The sequence below is a fragment of the Ambystoma mexicanum genome, chromosome 14, assembly GCF_040938575.1.
Source record: "Ambystoma mexicanum isolate Mex_15411 chromosome 14, UKY_AmexF1_1, whole genome shotgun sequence".
In the NCBI taxonomy this organism is placed as follows: domain Eukaryota; kingdom Metazoa; phylum Chordata; class Amphibia; order Caudata; family Ambystomatidae; genus Ambystoma; species Ambystoma mexicanum.
Genome location: NC_090940.1, coordinates 99,506,706 through 99,530,921, shown reverse-complemented (window position 1 = coordinate 99,530,921; position 24,216 = coordinate 99,506,706). Strand labels below are relative to the sequence as shown.

The window sequence follows — 24,216 nt, the reverse complement described above, 5'->3', positions numbered from 1 at the left end:
TGTGCTGCGTAAATCTATAGCTTACATACAGGAAAACGTCTATTGCCGGGTATGCACCTAAAATGCCGCTGTAAGGATCTTTCACTGTGTAACCATCTAATGAAGGCCTCCAACTATGTACAGCGAGTGCTCCATTGCTTTCCCATACCTAGGTTCATGCTCAGACATCAGAAATAAAAAGTCCCAAACACAAAAAAGCATTCACCGGGTATAAATAGCAAAGGTGTTTCATAAATGAAATGGTGACGGATTATGCACATAGTCTATATTAGCCCCTTGGGAAGTCGCATACTACGCTGGCCGCAGCTTTATACTTTAATATCAGACAGGGTGGGTAGACACTTTAGCCCACTTGCAGTCAATATTGCCCATATATGTACACTAATCCTGCTGGTGAGAAATACATAGTCGCTACATGGAGCTTTCATGTACAGTGTTCCATTGCCCACCTTGCTCAGTTAGCGCTTTGTAAATAATGTTAAGTAACATCAAAAACTAGTCTGATGGAAATTAGCAAAATTATTTTGCCAGGCACCCTTTCTACAGCGTCATTTATGGTTCCATAGAGAAATGACATCAACTGTACCTGCGTGGACTGCCATCCTCATGTGGCAGGATTATCACAACCTTGACTGTCACAGATGTCCTCAGCAGATCGATCATCTGCTCATGACTCAGAGTAGCCACAGCAACCTTGCAGATCTCCACTAGTCTGCTGCCTTGCCTCAGACCCGCCTGCCAAGCATAGCCATACGGTTCAACATCCGCCACAATGCCTTCATAGTTCACATGGAAACCAAGCTGCCCTAGTCCATTCCGCCTCAGCGTCATGTCGATAGTTTCACAGCCCTTGGTCACAATCTAAAAATGGAGAAATCAGAAGACAGCAATCCTTTTATGCCTTGCAGAATCAGTACAGGTAGCAAACTAGACAGAGAAAAATCACACGAAGAGTATGATGAAAGTAACCATACAGCACTATAAACATTCACATTGTCATGCAGCCGCCCAGCGACTCATAAGCATAGTCTGTACACAAAGCTAGCTTGTGACAGCATCAGTGCCGGATTGAACCCTGTGGAGGCCCTAAGGCAGACGAAAATGTCGGGCCCCCCTCGCAAATTACCCTAATACGTTTTAAATTTTGGATGCCCGTGCGCACCAAACAGGGTGTCTTTTAGACTCACTGAGTCTACGATTGGGCCCTGCCTGGCACATGGGCACGCAAGTAAAAAATAAAAAAAACACTGAAAATGCAGGTCGGACTCTGTAGAAGGGTTCACACGCAGCCCAGTGGGAGACAGACCGATAGGATTTTGAAAAAAGAAATATGCTAATGACAACTGAATGCAGCCCTGGGGAGGAGAGATGCCCCTCTAAGAAAACACGTTTTTTTTTTAAAAAAAAAAAGCATTTGTTGCTGTTTAGTTTACAAGTAAACTTTGAAGTAAAAAAAAGACACCATCATGTCCTTATGAGTGTACCAAGAGCTACCGTCTCCTACAGAGGGCTTCTCATTCGACCTTCTCCTGGGCCATGTTTTGTAACTTAGGCTTTAGTGTCGGCTGCTTTCGTGGCAAGCTTTTTTTCCAGGATGGTCCCGTGGAAGGCAACCATGGACCATGGTTACTGTTAAAGGCATTTTAGCCCTGTTTAGCATGTGCTTCCACCATAAATCCGGCGTGATTGTCCTAAATTCAGTCAAAAAGTGGCAGAAGAACCGTGTCCTTTGACTTGAGAAATAAGAACAAGTTGCAAAGAGATGCTTAAGTGTTTGTTTTGTTTCTTTCTCAGAGCAGAATCGACATGTAGTGCTCTTTGTACGGGTAGGATAGGATCCCGGACTGAAATAATTTCTCCAGTTTGACAAAGATTAAAAAGGATCCTCAAATCTTCTGCTGACCACCGGGTCAGGGCATTTGATTAAGTATGGGTGAGGAAATCCCCTTTTTGCCGCGATTCCACTGCCAGCTCATGATGATGGGTTAGTTGAGATAGCTCATCAATGGTAGTTATCCAGTCGTTAGCTCTTAATTTCGTTTTGACTGATATCAGAGAAATAGTCAAGTCATCTATTTGACATTCCAAAGGCTATTAGTGTGGAACAGTCTTTCCCAGGAAACGATTTACCAGGTTACTCACCGTAGTGACCACCTTACTCCTAGTCCAAAGTCCACTTTCCTCCATACTTGTGGGACATCTCTCCGTGCTGTGGAACGGGACCGGAGCACTTTGGAAAAAAAATTGGATGCTTTTTACAAAATGTTGTCCCTCCTCTCTTTCCTGCGCGGGGCCCGGCACGCGGCTGTAACCCCGCCCTCCTTGGCTCCGCCCTGCGCATCGCCCATCAGTCCTTTTCTATCACCGGGTCACAGACCCATTAGCAATAACAGAGAAACCTTATTAGAGGGGACGGCGGGCGTATGGAGGAAAGGGGACTATGGACTAGGAGTAAGGTGGTCACTACGGTGAGTAACCTGGTAATACTCCTACGTCCCGTCCCCTTTCCTCCATACTTGTGGGAGATTCCCAAGCACTCCTTACAGGAACTACGGGTGGATGGAAATACCCCTTACTGAAACAGGTTCTTCAGCACAGCCTGACCAAACTGAGCATCAGCTCTAGAGCTCATGTCAAGACAGTAGTGCTTAGAGAAAGCTGATGGGGAGGCCCAAGTAGCTGCCCTAGCGATGGACTCCCAGGGAACATATTTCTGAAAAGCAACCGCGGCTGCCTTGCCCCGCACCAGGTGAGCATGGATACCTTTAGGAGGTTTCAGCCTTTGGACGGTGAAAGACTCCGTGATGCAGGCGGCAATCCACCTGGAAATAGTTGCCTTAAATGCCGGCTTGCCCTGAGGGTTACCGAAGGTCACAAAAAGTTGAGAAGTCCTAAACTCGGAAGTCCTGTCCAGGTAGAACTTAAGAGCTCTTCGGACATCAAGACAGTGTAGAACTCTTTTAGCCTCTGAGGCAGGGTTCGGAAAAAAGACCGGAAGGGAGATCAACTGATTCAGATGGAATTCGGTCACTACCTTTGGTAGGAAAGGCAGGTTTGTCCGAAGGACTACCTTGTCCTTGTGTAAGACCAAGAAAGGATGCTCCACCGACAATGCCTGCAGCTCACTGACTCTCCTCGCTGACGTAACGGCGACCAGAAAAGACACTTTCCAAGACAAGTACTTGAGGTCCACCGTAGCCATTGGTTCAAAGGGTTTATGGCACAGAGCCGTCAGGACTACATTTAGGTCCCATGGCGGGTGCGGATTACGCACCGGAGGGTAGAGGCGTGTCAAGCCAGCAAAATGCCTCTTCACCACTGGGTTAGAGAATAAGAAAACAGGTCTGTAGAAAGGTAAGCGGAAACCGCTGAGAGATGAGTCCTGCATGACAGAACAGGAACCCCTGACTCTGCTAGGGGGACATGAAGGACAGCACCGTGTCAATGGTGGCCATCCTCGGATCCAACTTCTTCTCCAAACACCAATGACAGAACCTGAGCCATTTACTCCTGTATTGAGATCTGGTCGAGGATTTCCTGGCTGCCTGGATAATGCGCATGTTATCCGCAGACAAACTCAGATGCTCTAAAGACTTGAACTCAGGCACCATGCCGCCAAGCTGAGCGATTGTGTGGAGGGGGGCCACAACTGTTCCCCTTGGTGAAGAAGATCGGGAGTTACTTGTAACCTGATCGGCGGATACGCCGACAGGTGTTTAAGTTCTGAGAACCAAAACCTGGCAGGCCACCACGGAGCCATCAGCAGAAGGGAACAGTTCACAGAGTTATTCAACTTCCAAATTGCTCGATGAACTAGAGGCAGAGGCGGGAAGGCGTAAGCTCTCATGTTGTGCCATGGAATCTCGAGAGCATCCCCCAAAGAGGAGGCTCCCAGCCCCCCCCCTGGAGGCATACTGAGGAAGCTTCTTGTTTACCGCCGCAGCGAAGAGGCCCACCCCCGGTGTGGCTCAACACGAGAAAATCCATGATAGGACCTCCGCCTTCAACTCCCACTCGTAGCTGACCACTGTCCGCCGGCTGAGGGCATCCGCTGTGACCTTCAGGCCCGGGATGTGCACTGCAAGCAGCCAGACACCATGAAGCACGGCCCACTCCCAAATCTGGATGGACAGGTCCACGAGGGGGGGGGGGGGAAACTTTGTTCCCCCTTGCTTGTTTATGTAATACATTGATACCACATTGTCCGTTCTTATGCGGACCACCTTGTTGACAATGAGCGGTCTGAACGCCTTGAGCGCCAGAAAAATCGCCAGAAGCTCCAAATTATTTATGTGCAGGAGCTTGTCCTGAGGCGACCAGAGGTCCGAGACCTGAAGAAGATCTAATGTTGCACCCCACCCCAGAAGGGAGGAGTCCGTCGTGATCTTCACCATGGGGGCTGGGTCCTGAAACCCCGCGACCACCGACAGCTTGCTGAGAGATGACCACCAGTCCAGGTCCACTCATGGAATCCGGAATCATTATTCGCATGGAATCCGGATCCACTGCCCGACGCCATGAATTCCGAAGAGCCATCTGGGTCTGTCTCATTTTGAGACGAGCAAGAGGAAGAGCCAGTACACACGAGGCCATGAGGCCCAGAAGACTCTGGAACCACCAGGCTGACATGCTCTCCGACTGCGCAAACATCTGACACATGGCCAACAGATCCGCCATTCTGTCCCCGGTCAGATACACTCTGCAGTTGATCGTTTTCCAACGAAAACCCAGGAAGATCAGGTCCTGTGAGACCATCATGGAGGATTTCCGCCAGTTCACCGACAGCCCAAGATGAAACAGGAGCTGAAGGAGAGACTGGAGGTTGCCCGCTGCTGCCAACGGACAAGGGCTGCGTAAGAGCCAGTCGTCCAAATAAGGCTACACATGGATACCCTGGAGACGAAGATAGGCCGCAATCACCGACATCTTCGTGAAGACACGCGGTGCCCAGCTGAGGCCAAAGGGAAGCACCCGAAACTGGAAGTGCTCCTCTCCCAAAGAGCAGCGGAGGTATCTCCTGTGTGGATTCCAAATCAGGATATGCATGTACGCATCCTGAAGATCCACCACGCTGAGCCAATCGCCCATTTGCAAAGAGGAGCGTATCTGGCCGGGCGTGATCATCTTGAATTTCTCTTGGGGTAGGAAAAGATTGAACTGGGAAAGGTCTAGGATGGTGCGCAGGCCAGCCTGGTTGGGTTTGGGCACCGTAAACAGCTGAGACTAGAAGCCCTCCCCTCGCTCCCCACGGGGAACGGGTTCCAGAGCTCTGAGGTCCAGAAGTTTCGGAACCTCGGCCTTGAGGGAGGGTGAGCCGACAGCTGAAAAGGAGGGTTGAGGGGTGGGGTAGGGGGTAAAGGTAAGCGGAAGCCCGCTCGAGCGACTGACAAGACCCATCTGTCTTCTGTGATGGTCTGCCACGCCTCCCAATGAGACGCAATGCGTCCTCCATCGCGGTCTCGTGCGAGCGCTGAAAACCCTCATTTGGCAGGTTTATCGGCGGCGGTGCCACCTGAATCTGATGAGGCTGAGGAGCGGGAGAAAAACCGTGTACGTTGTCGTCTACGGTGGTTATTCCCCGCAGGAGTACCCACTCTGCGAGATTTGCGGTCGAAGAAGCCCCTAAAACCAGGAGGAGGGTCGACTTTGCGACAACTGTCTCTTGGATTTGAAAGGAGGTTTAACCAGAACAGACAATGATTTAGCCGTCTGAGTGCTATCCTTGGTTTTGGTGAGCTCTACATCAGTAGAAGAATGAAAAAGCTCGTTACCATCGAATGGAAGGTCCAACACCTTGTCTTGCACTTCCTTAGAAAATTTAGTGGCATGGAGCCACGCCTGCCGTGAGTTATCAACCCCGAGCATGAGGCCTTGAGCTAAGGTGTCTACGTGATGAGCCGCAGCCTCCAGGAGATCCTGGGCCAAGACCCTGGCATCGGAAAGGCCTCCTTTGAAGTCCTCCAGCTTCTCGACCGGGACGTGCTCCTCAAACTCCGACAGACCTTTCCACATCCGCATGTAGCTCCTGCGAATATCAATTCGGCGTTGGCCTGCCTAAGCTGCAGGGCCGAGTTGGCGAAGATTTTCCTCCCGAGGGAGTCGAGGAGCTTGTCCTCCTTACCCAGAACCCGAGTAGCCGTCGTGGAAGAGGATGCTGCAGGCCTGAACTGCAAAGTGGCCACAGCCACCACCATAGAGGAGGGAGGCGGACAAGATGACAGAGCCACCTCTTCCGAAGAATGCAGCCTGTACCTCGCGTCAATCTTTTTATTGACAAAAAGTCCCGAGTGTGGCTTTTCCCAGACTCTTCCAACCTCGGCCAGAACGTCCTTGTTAGGCAGAAACCTGTGCAGTTCCCTTAGGGAACACTGAAAAAGATTGAGGACTACAGGTGTTAGCAGTAAACCCATTTGGTAGCAGTCTGTACCACCCAGATTTACCTGGTAGCTGTGGCTGAGCAGTCAGACTTCCCTCAAGAAGAGTTAGGCGGTATGCAAAGTATACACAATAGGCACTCAGACACAATAATACAAACAAACACTGACCAGAGCTTTGGTATCAAAGTATATCATTTTTTATTTAAAAATACACTGTTTGAAACACTCCAGCACTCTTATTGTAAAACACTCTAAACACAGTTACTATGGTAATATATACAACCCTTATTCCTTATCAGATAAATCTTAGTAAAACACCACTTCTTTTCATACAGAGGTGAGCGCTTAACTATAGATGGCACTCCAATAAGTTTGTGAAAAAGGGAGGGAAAAAGACAGAATATGGGAAGGTACACCACTCTAAGATTCAGGAACACTATTAGCAAGGCAAAAGAGCAAAAGTCACTTGTGAGCCAAAGTCCATAGGCTGGGCCCACTCTTAGAGAGAGCAGAGCACAAACGCGCCCAAGATCACACAGTTACACTAGGCTTAGAAAGTCTTGCAGAGAGGTCGAAAAGAGTTTAGAGAGGCTCAGAAAAGTTTAGCCAGGGTGTCCCAGGCTAACCCAGGTTCGAAAGCCGGGGGCTAAATCTACCCCGTACAGTCGGTGGCAAGGGAAGCCAGGCGGGACACAGTATCTTAAGTGGGAAGGATCCTTCAGCGGTGGCAGTTGTTCCTGGCAGTGGGTGCAAGTCTCGTCGTCGTCCAGGGGAAGAGAAGAACTCGACTTGGAGGAAAGATGAAGGTTGTTGCACTACCAGGGAAGAAACCAGCCGCAGAGTTTTCCGGTTAAAGGTAATACCCTTTAATTCGCAGTCGTGGTAAAATGTGGTATCCCGGTTGCCGGGGTGCTTGGCACAGGCAAGGCAGCCACGAGATACGTCGGGAAAGCGAAAAGACGGTGAAACTGGTTATCCCCACCAGTCAAAGGATGAAGACACTCTGGCGGGAGATCTCCTCCGTCGTTGGGAAAAGTGGTGAGACGGTCCAGCAGGGCTCCACCGGTGGTGTCGTCGTGGCAGGTCGGCTCAGCTTCTCCCTCGTCGGATTCTCAGGTCCTGTGGCGACTTCTGAAGTTCCAGTCCCCAAAGCCCTGCTTTTATGCAGAAAACCCCCATTCACTCAGCCTAGCTGTCACTCAAACATGCCAAGTGGTGAGCCGGCCGGCTCACCACTTGGGCCAATCAGGACGGAGTGCGACTTGAGTTGCCTAGGCAACTCAGCCCAGGGTGCCTAAATCCCCCTCCACCACTCCTAAGTACCCCAGACAGAGTGGCACCGATTTGTATTTGTTTATTTATAATGCGCAGACCATCAGGCCTGGGGGCATCAGGGCGCAATTTGTACAGGGTTGCAAGAAAAGAACATACAAGGAGATAAATTACAAAAAAGTATAACAATACAGCATAATAACAATCTTAATAATTACATATCTTACACATGGTACAGTGTCCCTAGGCTCTGCAGAGGAAGTATCCCTGAGGTAGTTGGGAAAGGTAGCAGACATTGGAGGGCTTCTGTGGAGAAGCCCGCCAAAAAGCGGAACAAAGGGCTCGACTTGGGTTGGAGTCACAGAAGAGAACACAAACGCCATTTTAGAACAGAGTTTTGGCAAAAAATACCAACCGGAGAATTAATATTAAATAAACCGGCGGTATGTTCGAGGCTATCGTAATTAAATAAATAAAGATAGTAGCCTCGAACAATGGGAAAATCCCATAGAGAAATATTCGCGGTTGAATATAAAAAGTAGTATCCACTGCCACCAGCCAAAACTCGATCAGGGGGGACGGAGACATGCCCCCTCGACTAACAGACCCCGGGGCAATTGAATTGCCCCAGCCAGTACGTCCACAATATGATGGTTTGTACTGGTTCTGTTCAGAATTTAAGACTAGTAAAGTCAATGGTGACTTTACAGGCCCTGGGAGACAGTAGTCAGTCCCAGGGTATGGAGTCTATACTGGGGAGTCACTATGACACCCCTGTGTTACTGCACTGAGGGTGCTGTACAACACACATCACAAAAACACATGAAGCCCTATGGGGTAAAAGACCCCATAGCCCATTAAACACATCTAGATTCAAAGAAACACACTCAAATCATGCCCAAGAGTGAGGGTAAAAGAGTCTCACTCTTGGCAGGAGAAAAAAAATAAACCCCAAAAATCCAGCAAAGCTGCTGGGGGACTCACTAGGTTAGGAAATTCAGCCTAAACAGAGAATTCTCCCTAACACTCCTTCTGCAGGAACAGGTCGGTACGCTCCAAGGGAGACAGGGTGAACGCCCCAGAAAGCATGCCCTCCTGCGGAGCAGGTGCCTCGGGCACCGGAACATCTAAGAAACTCATCATGTCCAGTACCCGGTCATGAAAGGCTCTGATAGAGCGGGGAAGGTCCTCGTTGTCCTGATCGCCTTGAGGGTCATCTGACAGGTCAGGATCCTGCTGAGCCGTGTCAGGCACTGCCTTGTCCACTGGGGACAATGGAGGCAAAGGCGTGAGAGCAGAAGGGCGGGGGGGACCACGGGCAATGGAGATGCCGCGGAACCACCTGACGAACAGGTGGAGCCGGAGGCGCTGGTGGACATATCTCCTTGAAAAGCCCTTTGAAATATTCCCTCATGGGGTCGGTGCGCATAAGCGCTTGAAATTTACCGAAAAAGGCATCCTCAGGAGATTGTTTCGGGACCTGAGGAGGCCTCTCATGAGCTGACCAAGTCCAGGGACGCAACGGGGAAGGGTGCCACACTGGGCCCTCCGACATATCCACATAAATCAAAGGAGCCACCCCCGCAGGCAACGAAACATTGTGCGGAAGATGCATCCGGGCGTTCCAATCAAACCGGCCGGTAAGGATGCGCACAAGGGACCTTAGGCTCACCCAAGAGACCGAGCCCTACACCAGAAGCCGATGGCGTAGTTGTAGGGGTAGCACCTAAAATGGGCGCCGTAGTCGTGGCGGGAACGGGCGCCATTTTGTCCTCATCTGAGGGGAACTGCGGCACGTGAGGAAGTGAGGCAGGGGTAAAAGTCGATGGATCAGGGGTCTTAATCTTAGCCGTAACATAAGGAACCTCGGCCGAGCCGGTACTATGAGGCCAGGAATGTTTTTGTGACATACCAACCGCCAACTGAGCCTTCGAAGGACGGACCTCGGCACTGCCGGTAAAAGAAGGACTTTGCTTCTTTGCCACCTCAACAGATCTGGTGTCACCACAAGAGCGGGAACGGTGCGCTTTCACCGACAAAGCCTTGACCGGTCTCTCAGAACTGTTGGTAGCTTTAGCCTCTGTTCGAGGGACCTCAGACCCCAGGTCCAGTAACAGCCTTTTCTGTGCGGGCCTCGAACATCCGTTCGGTAACTACAAGCCCAGCCAAGGCCTCGGGGCGCACCCCGGTTTTGTTTTTGAGGGAAGCCGACAGAGGCCTCAGAGCGAACTCTGGTACCCCACGACTCTGTAGAACTGGGTCTACAAACAGCCCCCACAGGAGGGGCCTCGGAGCGTACTCCTGTGTTCACAGGCCCCTTACGGAGACCCTCAGAGAAAACTCTGGTAGAATTATTAGGCCCAACCGCACCTCAGGTTGAACCCCGGTATCAGAGCGATCAACGCCTCTCCCGGACCGAGAGGAACCCGGGAAGGTATCCCGCGGTCGGGGTGCCCTGAAAAGTAAAGAACTTACCGGGTGTTTTTTCTTCTCGTCGATGAATGCCTGAAAATGCGAAGGAGGAGTTCGTCGGAACACCTCCTCCCACCGCTCCAACTGACGCTGAAGTACCCGGACCGAAAGGGAGTCACAGTAAAAACAGGAGTCCCAACAGTGTTCCGGACCCAAACACTCTAAACAAAGAGGATGGGCATCTGCCCTCGCGAAGCGACGGTGACACAAACAATCTGGAAAGTCTAATTTGAAAGACATAGACAGACTAGTAACCGAACGCTAGCGAGAGCCAGAGAGGAAAAAGGGGAAGAACATCTTCCGAAGATGCAAGTGCATCCGGCACCGATCGAGCGGAGAAAAGGACTGATGGGAGATGCGCAGGGCAGAGCCAAGGTGGACGGGGTTACGGCCGCGTGCCGGGCCCCACGCAGGACAGAGGAGGGACAAAATTTGGGAAAAAAATGTGGATGCTTTTTACAAAGTGCTCCGGTTCCGTCCCACAGGACGGAGAGATGTCCCACAAGTATGGAGGAAAGGGGACGGGACGTAGGAGTATAAAGAATTAGATATCATTAAGAGTTCCTATCGAAGTGCTTCAATAATAGAGACTGGTGAGACTCAAGCATTTTGCATAGTTAGTTTCTTCCATTGTAAAGCCATTAAGAGCGATTTAAGAGCTAGTTATTTTCTTATGAACTGGATGGAGGTTGTTTGAGGGAGCCCCAAGACTTTTTTCCAGAAGCGGCCCTCCATGCGCAGCCACCATTTTGGCAGCAGCTTAATAAGTACTTTGGAGCCATAGGTTGACATTGGGACGACGTTTGATCTATAAAATTCAATTATTGTAATCAGGGAGAATTTATTTTTATTATCAATGCTTGACTTGTCAAGGTTGTAACCTGAATAGCTAGTGATTCTGCAGCTTCGGATTCCACCCTGCTGCAAGAGATCATTATTCCAAACTAGATAAATGGCAGAACCTTTATAATCTCTTCTTTATTCAGATGCCATTTAAAGTTTTTCTTTGGTCCCTTCCGAGTCCTCTTTAGAATTATTTTTTTCGTTTTGTGTGTGTTGCTCTGTAGGTGATTCTACATTGCGTACTTCTGGAAGCCACATAGTTGCCGTTGGAGACCGATTTCCGTGACGTCTAGAAGAACAAGATCATCAGCATAGAGTATGTGGGTTATGATTGTATGTCCCAGTTTAGGCGGAAAACGTATGGCCGCCATATGCGGACTAAGATCAGAGATGTAAAAATTGTATAGAGCAGGTACTAAGGCACATCCTTGATTTACTCAACGCGTTTGAATTTTTTAACTTAATTTGGCCACTGTTTTAAGACGTAATCTAATGGTGGTATTCGAGTGGAGACCTATTTGTTCAAGTTGGTCTCCCAGGCAGTTTTTCTCCCTCAGTTTGTGCCACAGCAGTGTTCTATTGAAGATATCAAAAGCTTTGGAGAAATCCACAAATGCAGGTGGGTTTGGATGTTCGATGTCAAGACTTTAGCTTTCAGCAAGGAGATGATCAACACCGGGGGACTGTGCCCAGGCCCTTTACAAAGCCGGCTTGAAATGTATCCTGGAGAGCATTACGTTCCAGCCATGGAGTCATTCTTTTCAGCAGTAGGAAAATAATATAATTCCCACATGACACTGAGAAGGCTATATGCCTGTAGTTAGTAGGATCAGCTCTTACTCCATTTTTAAAGATCAGAATAATGTTTGCGGTCTTTCACGACATAGGGATCACTTTTTTCTTCACAATTTCTTGTAGTATGTCCAGCAGCCTGACCCATTGTTCCGGGTAGGTTTTCAACATTTGATTTGAGATCCCGTCCGGACCTGGTGCCCTTGAGGTGTTAAATCTGATTATCATTAATATTAAGTCCTCTGGGTCTAATGATAGATCCAATCCTCTAGAGCTCGGGGTTCTTGCTTAGTATCCTGGGTTCGGGTCCTCAAAAAGCTTTCGGTAGAATTTAGACCAAGCTGCTTCCCTGACACCCGTAGCTTGAAGACATTGTTGTGTTCGAGAAGGTGCTCTTAAAAGCGTCCACATTTGAGCTGAAGATTGCTCCTTGATTACTGCCAACATCCTTTCTGCATAGTCTTGTAGGAGGGAGGCTTTGTGATTTTTACACCAGGTTCTGTAGGAAGACTTGATTTGTTTCCATTGAAACTCTTGAGACATGATCGGAAGTGCCCTTGTAGATCAGATGGCTTTCCTCAACTCCTTACGTTTAACGAGGGTCGAGCCGTGTGCTGATGTGCTAGCTTATCATATAACCTTCCTTGATTTTTCTTTGACCTGTAACAGGCCAGCAGGTGTCTATAGTCCATCATTCCTTTGGATTTAACAGTCGAGGGCCTTCTCGTGGCATTAGCCAAGTTGTTAGCTACTTGATCGATTTTCGTTACGTTAATCCTCAGGCAATTTCCTGGACTATTCGCTGTTACTGACGATATCGCTTTTACATGGAGATTGGGGGAGAAGGCTGTCCAGGTTAGTTTGAACGAGTTATGATCGCTTTTTATCTGTTATCATCACATCCAGAGCTGTTATTAGCAAAGTAATCTCTCGAGAAACAAAGATGTAATCTATAATCGAAGACGAGCCTCACCTTTTCCATGTTGAGTGGCAAAGACTGTCCTGATCGAAATACGCATTGGTCATGTGCAGATCACGATTTTTCACAAATTCGTGCCAGAGCCAAGTTTTGCTCTTCATGACAATTGAGTTCACGTTTTCCTCTTGTGTGGTAATAATACACACCATAAGCGGACATGTTGAAATCTCTGCATATGATTGAAGAATTTTCATACGCAAGGCCCACGTCAATAGTGTCTGCAATTTTTTCCAACATAGCTCTCCGAACAACCAAATCATTTCAATAGGTAAGTATGGATAGTTGGCTCTGCGCCGGTGGAACTTTATTATCAAGCTCGTCATCTTTTCGTAGGACTGTGTTGTATGTAGGGCGCCTTCTACAATCTCATATCCTGCCCGTACATTAAGGTTAGAAGCCCATTACTAGGTCTTCCTGCTAGCCCTCTAATAGCAGGATTAACCAGGGCTGTAAACCATCAAGGGTTGGTTCCTCTCGCAGCCAGATCTCCTGCAAGCAAAACAAATGCAGGTGATTCCATGGAAGGTCGACCTGTTGAGTTGAGGGACTAAAACCTCTTGTATTCCATGAGGCTAGGGTGTGTGCGTTGGAAGCACTGGTTATGTCAATTCTTGGATAGCTCTTTTTTTTGCTAAGGCGCCAGGGAGCCAAGCCCAGGGGTCCTCCGTGTCAGAAGTTCTCAAAATCACAGTTTTACTCTGAGCTGTTATAGACATGTCCTTTTTTGCCTCTCAGTTGATTGTCAGAGTGATGTTCGTTTTAGGCCTCTTAGGGGATTTTTCTTTTCTTCTATAGTGTTTATCATTTCACTTAGATAGAAGTACTTCATCAGCGTTATTCTTGGTACAGCTCACAATAGAAGTCAAATTCCTGCACTGTTTTGAGTTCTGTTCGTCTTCACCACCTTTACTCTTCAAGTATTCCGAAAAAAGGGGTATTCGTCAATAGTTCGGTAATATCAAATCCCATGGCTAAAAAATTTTGAGCCGCTGACGGAAGATTTTTTATCGCCACTGGATATAGGTGAATATGAATGAAATCAGCTCGGGTCTCTTGTCGAAATTCTATTATTGCAATGTCATCTGTAGAGAGATGTTTAAGACGCGGATTCAAGTGGCATAGGCCGAATTCGTTTTGCACTACTGTTATTGATGACTGTTTCCGTATTGCGCCTATATTTGTCCGAAGTGGGCAGATCCTTCTTTTTGTAGGTGGGTCCTGTCATTAGATTCCACGTTCTTGTTTTATTACTTTCTCTGTTTAGTGGCAGACTATCATTTTGGTTTTGATGCCGCCTATGGGCGTTGTTACTCTGTGGAGATGAAGGCAGACAATCTGTTACGTTTCCTAGTCAGAAGTATTTTGTTAGTGTTGGCTCTTTGGCCGTGATGTACCTCTCCAAGAATATCATTTTTGTATGAAGCATTGCTAACAAGGTGGTATGGTCAGATAAAGGAAATGATCCTGTTCTTGTATTTTCACTTGTTTGAGTGCGTGACATGGGTGTGGTTGTTGTTCCTCTGTCCATTTACCATTTTCCTCACATGCCAAGTGGCCTTGTAGTTGTGGGGCACCAACCGCCTAAGCCTGCTGATCTTCCAGTAGGCTGGGAGGCCTATTAGCCGCATACCGATCTTCATGATGGATTTCCACCAAAGAGGTTGGTGGTACATTCCCAACAAACTGTTTCTTGTTCCATGTGAACTTCTTGCAGAGTATTGTAGCCCCAGGGCCTGAATGACCTTTGCTGGGCTCGTGGGAAGTACTCGTATCGGTCACTTTGCGACCTATGAGTCTTCTCATGCCCTTATCTAGCTGCTCCAGTGTGACTTGTTTGTGGATGGATTACGTGTGTGGACAAGGCTAGAGGGTTAAATGGGGACTCAGTAGGCCTGCTATCTAGACCCCTAGGGTTGGAGTACAGATCAGGAGAAACACTTGAGGGGGTAGAGGAAGGTCTTGGGCATTTCATTGGCGGTGTGGTGGTTTTTACTCGACTGACACCTGTCAACGCGGCCTCCCACCCCCCCCCCCACCCCCCGAGTTGACAGAACTACCTGGGGAGGGTTCGTCGGGTCCAACTCGTCCCTTAGACCCTCTAATAGTTCTGCATCTGTCAAGTCTTCTTTTAGGCACACTTGCAGGGTCTCAGTACTCCCTTATTGAGGGCCCCTGAGAAGTTGCTTCGAGGAGCTAACGAGTCGGCTTGATAGCCAGAATCTTGAAGGTTCATTGTGCGTGGCAGAGAATCCATCTTCTGTTGTCTTGGAGGACCCCTCCATTTCCATTTAAGGAATGATTGTGCACGGATAGTGGAGGGAGAGGAGAGTTTGAGGCTCAGCGATAGCCGACATGGTTTTAGAAGTCCAGTTAAACAATGTTGTTTCCATTGGGCGGCAAATCGCCTTGCAGTTCTTTAAATTGAACAACATTGGTTGCTTTCAGGTACGCTGTTGTCAAGAAGATCCGTGATCGGTGACGGCAGACCCAAAGGTTAACTTGTAATGTATCCTAGGCTGCTGGTCATTTAAGTCTGATAGGGAATCAGACGACCTCGTCGTCTTAGTTAGCCCATACGGATTTCTTAGGGGAGCGCTCGGTGGAGCTGCTCTCTCTGCACTCTGTAGTCATAATCCGGGACAAATTTAGATCTTCAGTCGGCCCTCTCGAGGAAGGTATAGGTTATAATTTTCCTCGATGTTGCCGGCAGCAATCGGGTGCCATCGCACTCTGTTCCAATAGATTCTGCAGAGCGCGGTCCACAGGCATGGGGAGAGCTGTGGGGCTGTGAGTCGTTTCAATCTAACCCATCATCCAAGAAAGAGGCAGGGATCAAAGGCGCCTCCAACGTAACCGGTGTCAGCGGGATGGCAATTGTACAGTCTTGGGGCTTACCTCTACAGGCCAGATCGGGAGACCCGTCGCTTGGAAGCCTAAAGTCCTCCGGTTCCTCACAGAGGTTGAGGTCCCTCAGATAACGTGCGGCTACAGGGATGAAAACTACGCAGGCTGGTGGCACGCTCCTGCAAAGTATTATGGTCCAATTGCTCCTATTTCCCCAGCTTCTTGGACATTGTGCTAATGGGAGTCTGGCTAGCAATCAGGACAGTCGGTTGACTGGCGAGTGACTGGACTCAACGCCAGAAACCGCACAGGTGCTCCACACCTGGGTGGGGAATATGTAACTTCCATATTCCCTTAAAGTAGCAGGAGCCACTAATGCTTTTCACACGCTGTGTATCACACACTGCGGTCATCGGGCCCGTCCTCAGGCAGGGTAAAGCAGGGTACAGCGGATTCAGCAGCAGAAGTTGAGGCTCCAACAGTACTGAACCAGCTAATTCCAAGGAACAGAAGTGTGTGGAGAGTCCGGCGTTTCGGTCCTGAAGTAGAGCCTTCAAGTTCTTCAAAACTGCCTGGCCAAATGCTGCGCCCGATCTGGCGCTGGCATCCAAGCAGTAGTGTCTGCAAAAGGCAGATGGGGAAGCCCAAGTAGCCACCCTGCTGATTGTTTGCCAAGTAACGTGTCTGTGGCCTTGGCTATGATGACGTGGGCATGCATATTTACTGGCAAAGGTTATGCAGTGATATAATTGCACCAAAATGTTGCCTGTACAAAATAAAAAAAATAAAAAATAAAAAAATTTAAAAAGAAAAAATCACAGCAAAAATGCCATGGTTTGACCCGTTAAAGGTGTATCCCATTACACCATTTAAGTGGAGCGGGGTTGCGAGAGTGTTCCCCGCTCCCATTAAATGGTATAATGGGTCCGGGAGTTGTGGGGGTGTCCCCCGCATCCTTTACATGGATTGCGGCGGCAAAACCACAGCCTTTTTGCCACGATCTTTTGTGTCCACAGCCATTTTTGCCACGATTTTAACACATGGAACCCTGGCAAAGACCTGTGTTGCCCCTCATATGCCTCCTTTACGGCCATAACCATCCACCTAGCTATAGAAGCCTTGGAGGATTGACAGCCTGGTTTTGACCTGCCAAAAGTAATGAACAATGCATCCAATTTACAGAGGCGCCTTGTTCTGTTCAGGTAAAATCTTGGCACAACAAGATAATGCTGCAAAACAAGGAACAAAGCACTCAGCACCTTGCCTAGTGTGCTGAATTGGCGGAGTGCCTCTTTGTAAATTTTTTTTTTTCCCTGCATCAAATCACACCCCTAGTTACAACCATATTAATGCATGGTTAAATATATAGAAACACAAGATGGCCACAGGTACCACAACATTTTCAGTGTACAAATTATACTGTTTTAATGCTAAAAGAGTTGCAAACAAAGACTGCCATATGTTGAACAACAATTGAAAAAGACAAAAAAGTTATACATCGAATCGTAAACATGGAGAAGATGAAACAATTATTTACATCATTCATCAAACATATGGTTACACATAACCAAGGTTAAAGAATGAAGGAAAGGGATAATGATAAGTGCAAGTGTAAGTAAACGAAAAACCCAGTGCTCAGAACAAGGGGAGAGAGCAAGAGAGGAAAAGCTCCTCTGATTTTAGGAAAAGAAAAGGATAAATGAAACAGTTTCATAGTGACTTTCATCAGATTTGAGAAACAATCTAAAATCAAAATAGAGGTTAGAAATCCCTCAAATATCTATTAGTATACAATTTATTCCGAAATGAGTCTGAAGGTTTTGGGTTTGCCAATAATGAAAGCTGGAGGAACTCGTGACTGTAAATTTGTTGTCGTTAGAAAATCATAAATGCAAACAATAGAGGCAGTCTGAGGAATACAAGTGTAGAGCGCTTTGATGTCCATCGTTACCAAAATTTGAGTGTCTGAATTGAATTCGAAATTTTCAAAAGTCTGTATAGTATGGGTTGTGTCTCTGAGATAGGAGTCTGTTTCCAATCATAGGTTTTGGAAATTTGTCAAATTTATCTTGGAGCACGTCTGACATCCAGACAGTGCAATACCTTATGAGCCTTATCCTATTGATCTGCGAAGAATGTCGGAAGTACTATCTTCTCATTAAGGTAAAACAATGACACAAATTTAGGGAGAAATGCAAGGTGTGTCCAGAGCAGCACCTTGTCCCAGTGAAATGTGATATATGGCTCTGAAGCCGCCAGCACCTGTATCTCACTGATCATGCACGCTGATGTAAGGCCAACTAGTAGAGCAGTCTTTATAGTAACTAGCCTGATATCCGCTGACACCATGGGCTCGAAAGGCTTGTGGGCCAGGGCGCCAAGCACTACGTTAAGGTGCCAGACCAGATGCGGGTGCTTGACCGGGGGGTACTATCTGGTCAGGTCCGCCAAGTGCTTTTTGACTACCGGGTTCGAAGAGGAAAAGATGTGATCTCCGGAGTTGTTGCAGACCCCTATTGCCACCAGATAAGTATGACAGCCCTGCACACCAGATTGAGCCAGACGCACAGAGAAAGAGAACGCGTCTTCCAGTGAGCAAGCCAGAGGATCTAGCTTGTTTGCCTTGGCCCAGTGACAGGGCCTGGTCCATTTGCTTTTGTACTGACTGCTTATGGCGTTGCTTCTCCCCTGAATGATAGCCAGGTTGTTCTGTGACAGGTGCAGATGTTTCAAAGTGACTTGTTCAGAAACCACATTGTTGGGGCTAATTTCTGTGGAGCTGGGTGAACCACTCTGCCCCCCCTGCTGGGTGAGTAGGGGGGATGGACCCAAGAGAAGTGGGACCCAAGGCTGATCCGACAGTCGCAGGCGTCCTGAGAGCCAAGGTCTGGCTGGCCACCATAGTGCCATCAAGATGAGCAGAGTCCTACGTAACTCTTACCTTGCAGATGACACGTCCCCCATAGAGCCCCTGCCTTGCCCCATCCAGGACGCAAACTGATCTTCTGTTGCTCTCGTTGGCGAATAAGTCCACCTGCGGATGCCCCCACCTGATTAATATCTCTCTCAGAACATCCTCGTTCAACTGCCACTCAGTTATCGACCCCCAGCCTGATGAGTCTGCCTCCAAGTTGGATTCCCCGGGAGGTGGACTTCTGATAAAAAGGTTGTTCACCAGTGCCCACTCCCATATGTCGATCGACAGCCTGCAGAGAGGAAACCACCTGGTGCAACCCTGCTTGTTGATGTAATACATACATATGGAGTTGTCTGAAATGCAAACAGGCGTTTTGCTGACCTTGGGGAGGAACGCTTTGTGAGCAAGCCAGCTGGTCATCTTGAGCCAGTTGATGTGTTCCAGTTGTTCCTGCCGTAACCGGACTCCATGGACACTGGTTGTCTAGAGTAGCCACTGCCCCTCTCTCTAGGGACGAGTCTGTGGTAATGGTGATCTCCGGGGGTGGCTACCTGAACAGCCTGCCCGCTAACAGGTTGGAGTCTGCACTCCACCACGAAAGGTCCTGGTGAAGGTGTTGTGGTATGCTGACTGGAGCTGCTTGGGAGCCCATCTCCTGATTCCAAGAGGCTGAGAAATGTAGCTGCAGACTCATCTTGAGCCTGGTGTTTGGCACTGCCAGGCGACAAGCTGCCATTATTCTGAGCAAGTGCTGGTACCACTATGCTGAGGTTACCGGTCTGAGAAAATGTCCCGGGCCTTCTTGATGGCCATGATTTTGTCTTCCGAGTGGAAGATCCTTTCCACCCTTGTATCCCAAATGAGTCCCAGGAATGTTAAGGACTGCATGGGAAGTAGTTGGGACTTCCTAAGGTTGGTGGAGAAAACCAAATCTTATAGCATGTGCACGTGTGGCAACTGTGCGCTGGACTCCCTCGGGGGACTCCGCTCAGACAAGCTAGTCGTCGAGGTATGGATAAGTTTTAGTTATATACCTGTAACTGTATTTCTCCAGCATTGGTATCTTTTAAATTCACATGCTCGATAGTTCCCCGTCAGACTGGGAATCCTCGGTGATAAAATAATTATTAAAACATTTCCAATATACACACATTGCTACATAGCCATGCATGTATATAGCCCATTATGGCCTATGGGCCATCCCATTGTGTAGTCCCTCCACCTCCTTTTGGTCCTTTATAGACCCAACCAATGAGGTGGCAGGGCTTAAGCTCTGCCCCTTGCAGCCACCTTCAGATTTTGAACCGTAGAGACTACAGTACGATGGATTCTGAGCATAGGAGCAGCCTCTCAGGGGAGGCGGACGGGCGCATGTGAATCTATGAAAGATACCAATGCCAGAGAAATACAGTTACAGGTAAGTAACTAAAATTTCTCCAGCATTGGATCTTTCATAGATTCAGATGCTTGAATAGAATACCAAGCAGTTAAAACATGCCACCATCATATACATATATGCATAAATACAGAAATACAGAAAACATTTCTGATCAAACCTTTACCATGCAGCAACACAACGGTTGCATACTCCGGGAAAGGTGGGGGGAAAAAGGAGGCTGGTCCTACCTTAATGCAAAGAGATGGCGGAGCACTGCCTGTCGAACTGCAGTTTCTTTGTTGGTATCTTCAGCCAGACAGTAGTGTTTAGCAAACATGTGTAGAGTGCTCCATGTGGCTACTCTGCATATGTCCTTCCAGGCCACCCCTGCGTGGAATGATGTTGATGCCGCTCTCCCTCTGGTGGAGTGCGCTGATGGCGGTCTAGTTAGAGGGTCGCCTTTCATCTGATGGCAGTGGGTGACGCAGGACGAAACCCAGCGTGCCAGACCTTGTTTAGTGATATGCTGTCCCTTGGTCCTGTCAGAGAAAGCAATGAACAGTCGGTTTGAGGATCGAACTCCTTGGTTCTCTGCAAGTAAAACTTCAAAACTCTTGCGACGTCCAGAGAGTGTAATGCTCTTTCTGCTTCAGAAGTGTGATTCTGGAAAAAGGTTGGCAAAACTATGCGCTTAGTGAGTGTCATTTCTGACAGTACCTTGGGAAGGAACTTAGGATGTGGCCTTAAAATGACGCGGTCCCTCCGGAACAAGGTAAACAGAGGCTCAGACGATAAAGCTTGTAACTCACTGATCCTTCTGGCTGATGTGATGGCTATCAAAAAGGCCGTTTTCCAAGACAAGAACTTTACGTCGCATCTGTGTATGGGTTGGAAAGGAGGCTCCAAGAGGTCTGTCAAGACGGTATTCAGGCTCCAGTTCGGGACTGGCGTAGGAGGATAAGTACGCATCAGCCCTTTCAGAAAGACTAACTGCCGGCAAAGAGAGCAAGGATTGCATCTCCGGAGTGGTTGTGTACGCCGCTATGGCTGACAGATTGACCTTGATGGAGGACAATGAAAGCCCTGTTTTAGCCAAGTACAATAAGTAGGGAAGAATTTGGTCAACCAAAACTGTTAGAGGATCAAGGGCAGATCTCTCGCACCACTTGGAAAATCGAGTCCACTTCCTGGTGTAGGTGACTCGTGTCGACAGGGCTCTCGCAGCCCTGATGATATCCCAACATTCTGATGGTAGCTTAAGATTCATCAGTTTCCGCTGCTCAGGAACCATGCCTTGAGAGATAGGCTCCTCGGGTCGTGGTGGAGGAACTTGACGGTTCTGTTGCGTCAAGAGATATTGATGTCCCTTGAGGCGAATCGGGGGCCACGGGATAGATGCTTCAGAGTCTGCATTTTAGGTGATTAAGACACAAACCATTGAATAACTTGCAGTTTTGGGACGCCATGTATGCTCCCATTAAACTGTTCCATCGTCAGTTCGGTATTTTGACTTAAGGTAACGCATGGGAAGAAGGTCTTTCCTTGTTTATATTCCAGATGATTGCCAGTTTATACTCGTATTAAAAGAGGGTTTTGTGGTTTTCTTTGTCTCTGCAGTACCCGTGACCGAATATTGGGGTGGAATTGATGCGCCTATTGTAACAATAGATGCACCTAGTGATTGGTGTAGCTTTAACTGCCAGCACACCTCTGAAGAAATTACACAGTGAAAGTAATTAAGAAGTTCATCTTAGAACTGCGAGTGAGGTAGATGGTATTTGTTTGGTTTTACCTTTGGTCCCTCATGCTGCAGAAATGTATACTATAGTACGGATATATATATATATATATATATATATATATATATATATATATATATATATATATATATATATATATATATATATATATATATATATATATATATATATATATATAGTATTTTTTGGCCCCGTCCTCAAGATCCTTCCCAATTTTTGTATTTTAGGTATATCCTTTCTGGTGATGTGAAAATCGACCCATTATACGCAGTGTTGAAGCAATCTGCAACATATATTACAGATGTTTTCCCCTGAAGAATGTTCGCCCGTTTGAGGCTTTGGAAGAACAGAAACATGTTGGGAATCATTTTTACAACACACCCAGAATGTTTATTGTTTTAGTTACATGTATTTTGTGTTTGTGTAATCACGTTATGAGTTTTTAGACGAGAAGTCTAGCTATTAGTCCAATTGTTCCAATGTGTTCTTATGTTTTTGGGTCTATTTAGGTTTTTATTTTGAATTCATATTGTTCTAAATAAATTTATACTATTTTTGATACTTTACAGCTTACAGTCTATTTTTTTACAGACTTTGTTTGCCGGACAATCAGGGATTTTCTTTTTGGATTGAAGGGTCTAGTTAAATTATTTGTTGTCTAATCTTATCTCCTTTATAGAAACACATGATTTTCCCCTACTGGTGGAGATAGATTTTCTCGTGTTGAGTAGGGGGATTTTACTTCCTATATTTAACAGTTTTTTTAGGCTCTTGTGGTCTCGTAGGTATTTAATAACGTTGGGTACAGAGACATTTGGTGAGGTATAGACACGATGGCCATTCCTTCAGATAAATGCCTCGCTTACAGCAAGTACTATGTCAAAAAACTATTGGATTCCCTGTCAGTCCTATCAGGTTCAAATGAAAATTAAGCTACCAGTAATAACAATGACCAGTGGGATGAGTCTATCCAACTGAGAAAATGGCTCATACGTACTGAGCTACATGGGGCTATTATGCTTGAATATCTAAAAAAAACAAGCTCTCCCACAGGGTCCAATTGTCAGAAATGAACCCTGCTTAATCTTGGACAACAAGGAGTTCAGGATTAAGTGGAGCTATATTTCAAATAAGTGTGGCCGGGACTGGCTGGTGTTGATCATCGACACAGCAAATGAGGTGTCTAAACAAATTGAAATTGACATTAATAAAGTTCAAGAAGAACTGAAGATAGATATGGACCTAGATGCGTTTAAGGTGAAACTAGAGCAACATCTGAAAGGGTTAATAGACTTTAAAAATGATACAACTCTAGAGAGTGAAAAGGATGAGAAAAGACTTGTCTAACATTAATCATGAAAAGTCTCTCCCATATGTGGTTGATGGTTTTAAATTTGGGAACACTTTCCAGATGCGAAAGACCTCTAGACATGTTCATTTTCGAGACACCTCATATAGCTCTAGCGATGAAGGTAGCACAGGAGCAAATGGTCCCGATCCACAGCAGCATACCAACAGAGGGAGAGGCCAAAGAGGGTCCAATCAACAATGTCAGAGGATGCCTTTTTTAGGGCTAGGCCCGAACCGAGGGGATTGGGACAATTAAATCAGAACGAGGAGAAGATCCAGGAATCAGTGGTGATCAATTTATTTAGTTACATTCTGAATAAGGAAGAAGAGGCCATTTTGAACAAAGGTTTGAATTTTGTAACTACACAATTCCACAATCCTTTTGAATTTAGGATTGAATTCCAGGCTTTCATGAGAAAAATTCATCTTAATGAATACTTTAGTGAAGAACAGGAATGCACCAGCAATAATCTTAGTGGTCTTCGTAATCCGTCATCTTTTAATGCCCCCTCTCACTCATTTTCACTGGAGTCCTTGGTGTTTCAACGCCAGGTCTTGACTGAAGTGAAGAAATTGGAAAATCAGGCGAGATCTACAAATTCTAACTTTAACAGTATCCAAAAAGCCCTTACTATGAAATTGGCCAAAGATAGATCCTTAGCGATCAGACAAGCTGATAAAGGTCGGGCAATTGTGTTGATGAATCGTTGCGATTATATCGCTGAATGTGACAGACTGTTAGCCGATGAAACTTGTTATCTACGTCTACAGGAAGATCCATCTAAAGCACTTACGGAGGCCACAAAAGGAAAAGCCCAAAGTGCTTTTGAATCAGAAATGATTAGTAGACAGGAATATGAATCTCTCACTAGGGAAAATGGGAGAGTACCGGTATTTGACATCTTACCTAAAATCCATAAGAATTTTGTACACCCCCCGGGTGAAGCTCTTTCCTTGTTTATATTCCAGATGATACACTCTTATCAAAAGCAGGTTTTGTGGTTTTCTTTGTCTCTGCAGTACCCATGACCGAATATTGGGGCGGAATTGATGCGCCTGTTGTAACAATAGATGCACCTAGTGATTGGTGTTTTTGGTGTAGCTTTAACTGCCAGCACACTTCTGAAAAAATTACACAGTGAAGGTAATTAAGAAGTTCATTTTAGAACTGCTAGTGAGGTAGATGGTATTTGTATGGTCTTACCTTTGGTCCCTCATGCTACAGAAATTTA

General features: G+C 47.0%; 1 protein-coding gene across 4 annotated transcripts in view; it reads right to left on the bottom strand.

Moving 5' to 3' along the window:
* Nucleotides 1-24,216, bottom strand: part of SIPA1L1 (signal induced proliferation associated 1 like 1) — a 1,823,374-nt gene that overhangs the window by 873,035 nt on the left and 926,123 nt on the right. For all 4 annotated transcript variants that reach the window (XM_069638601.1, XM_069638604.1, XM_069638602.1 and 1 more), the window contains exon 10: nucleotides 587-861. In XM_069638601.1, coding sequence (XP_069494702.1) covers nucleotides 587-861 — 275 coding nt within the window. The remainder of the gene's footprint in view (nucleotides 1-586; nucleotides 862-24,216) is intronic.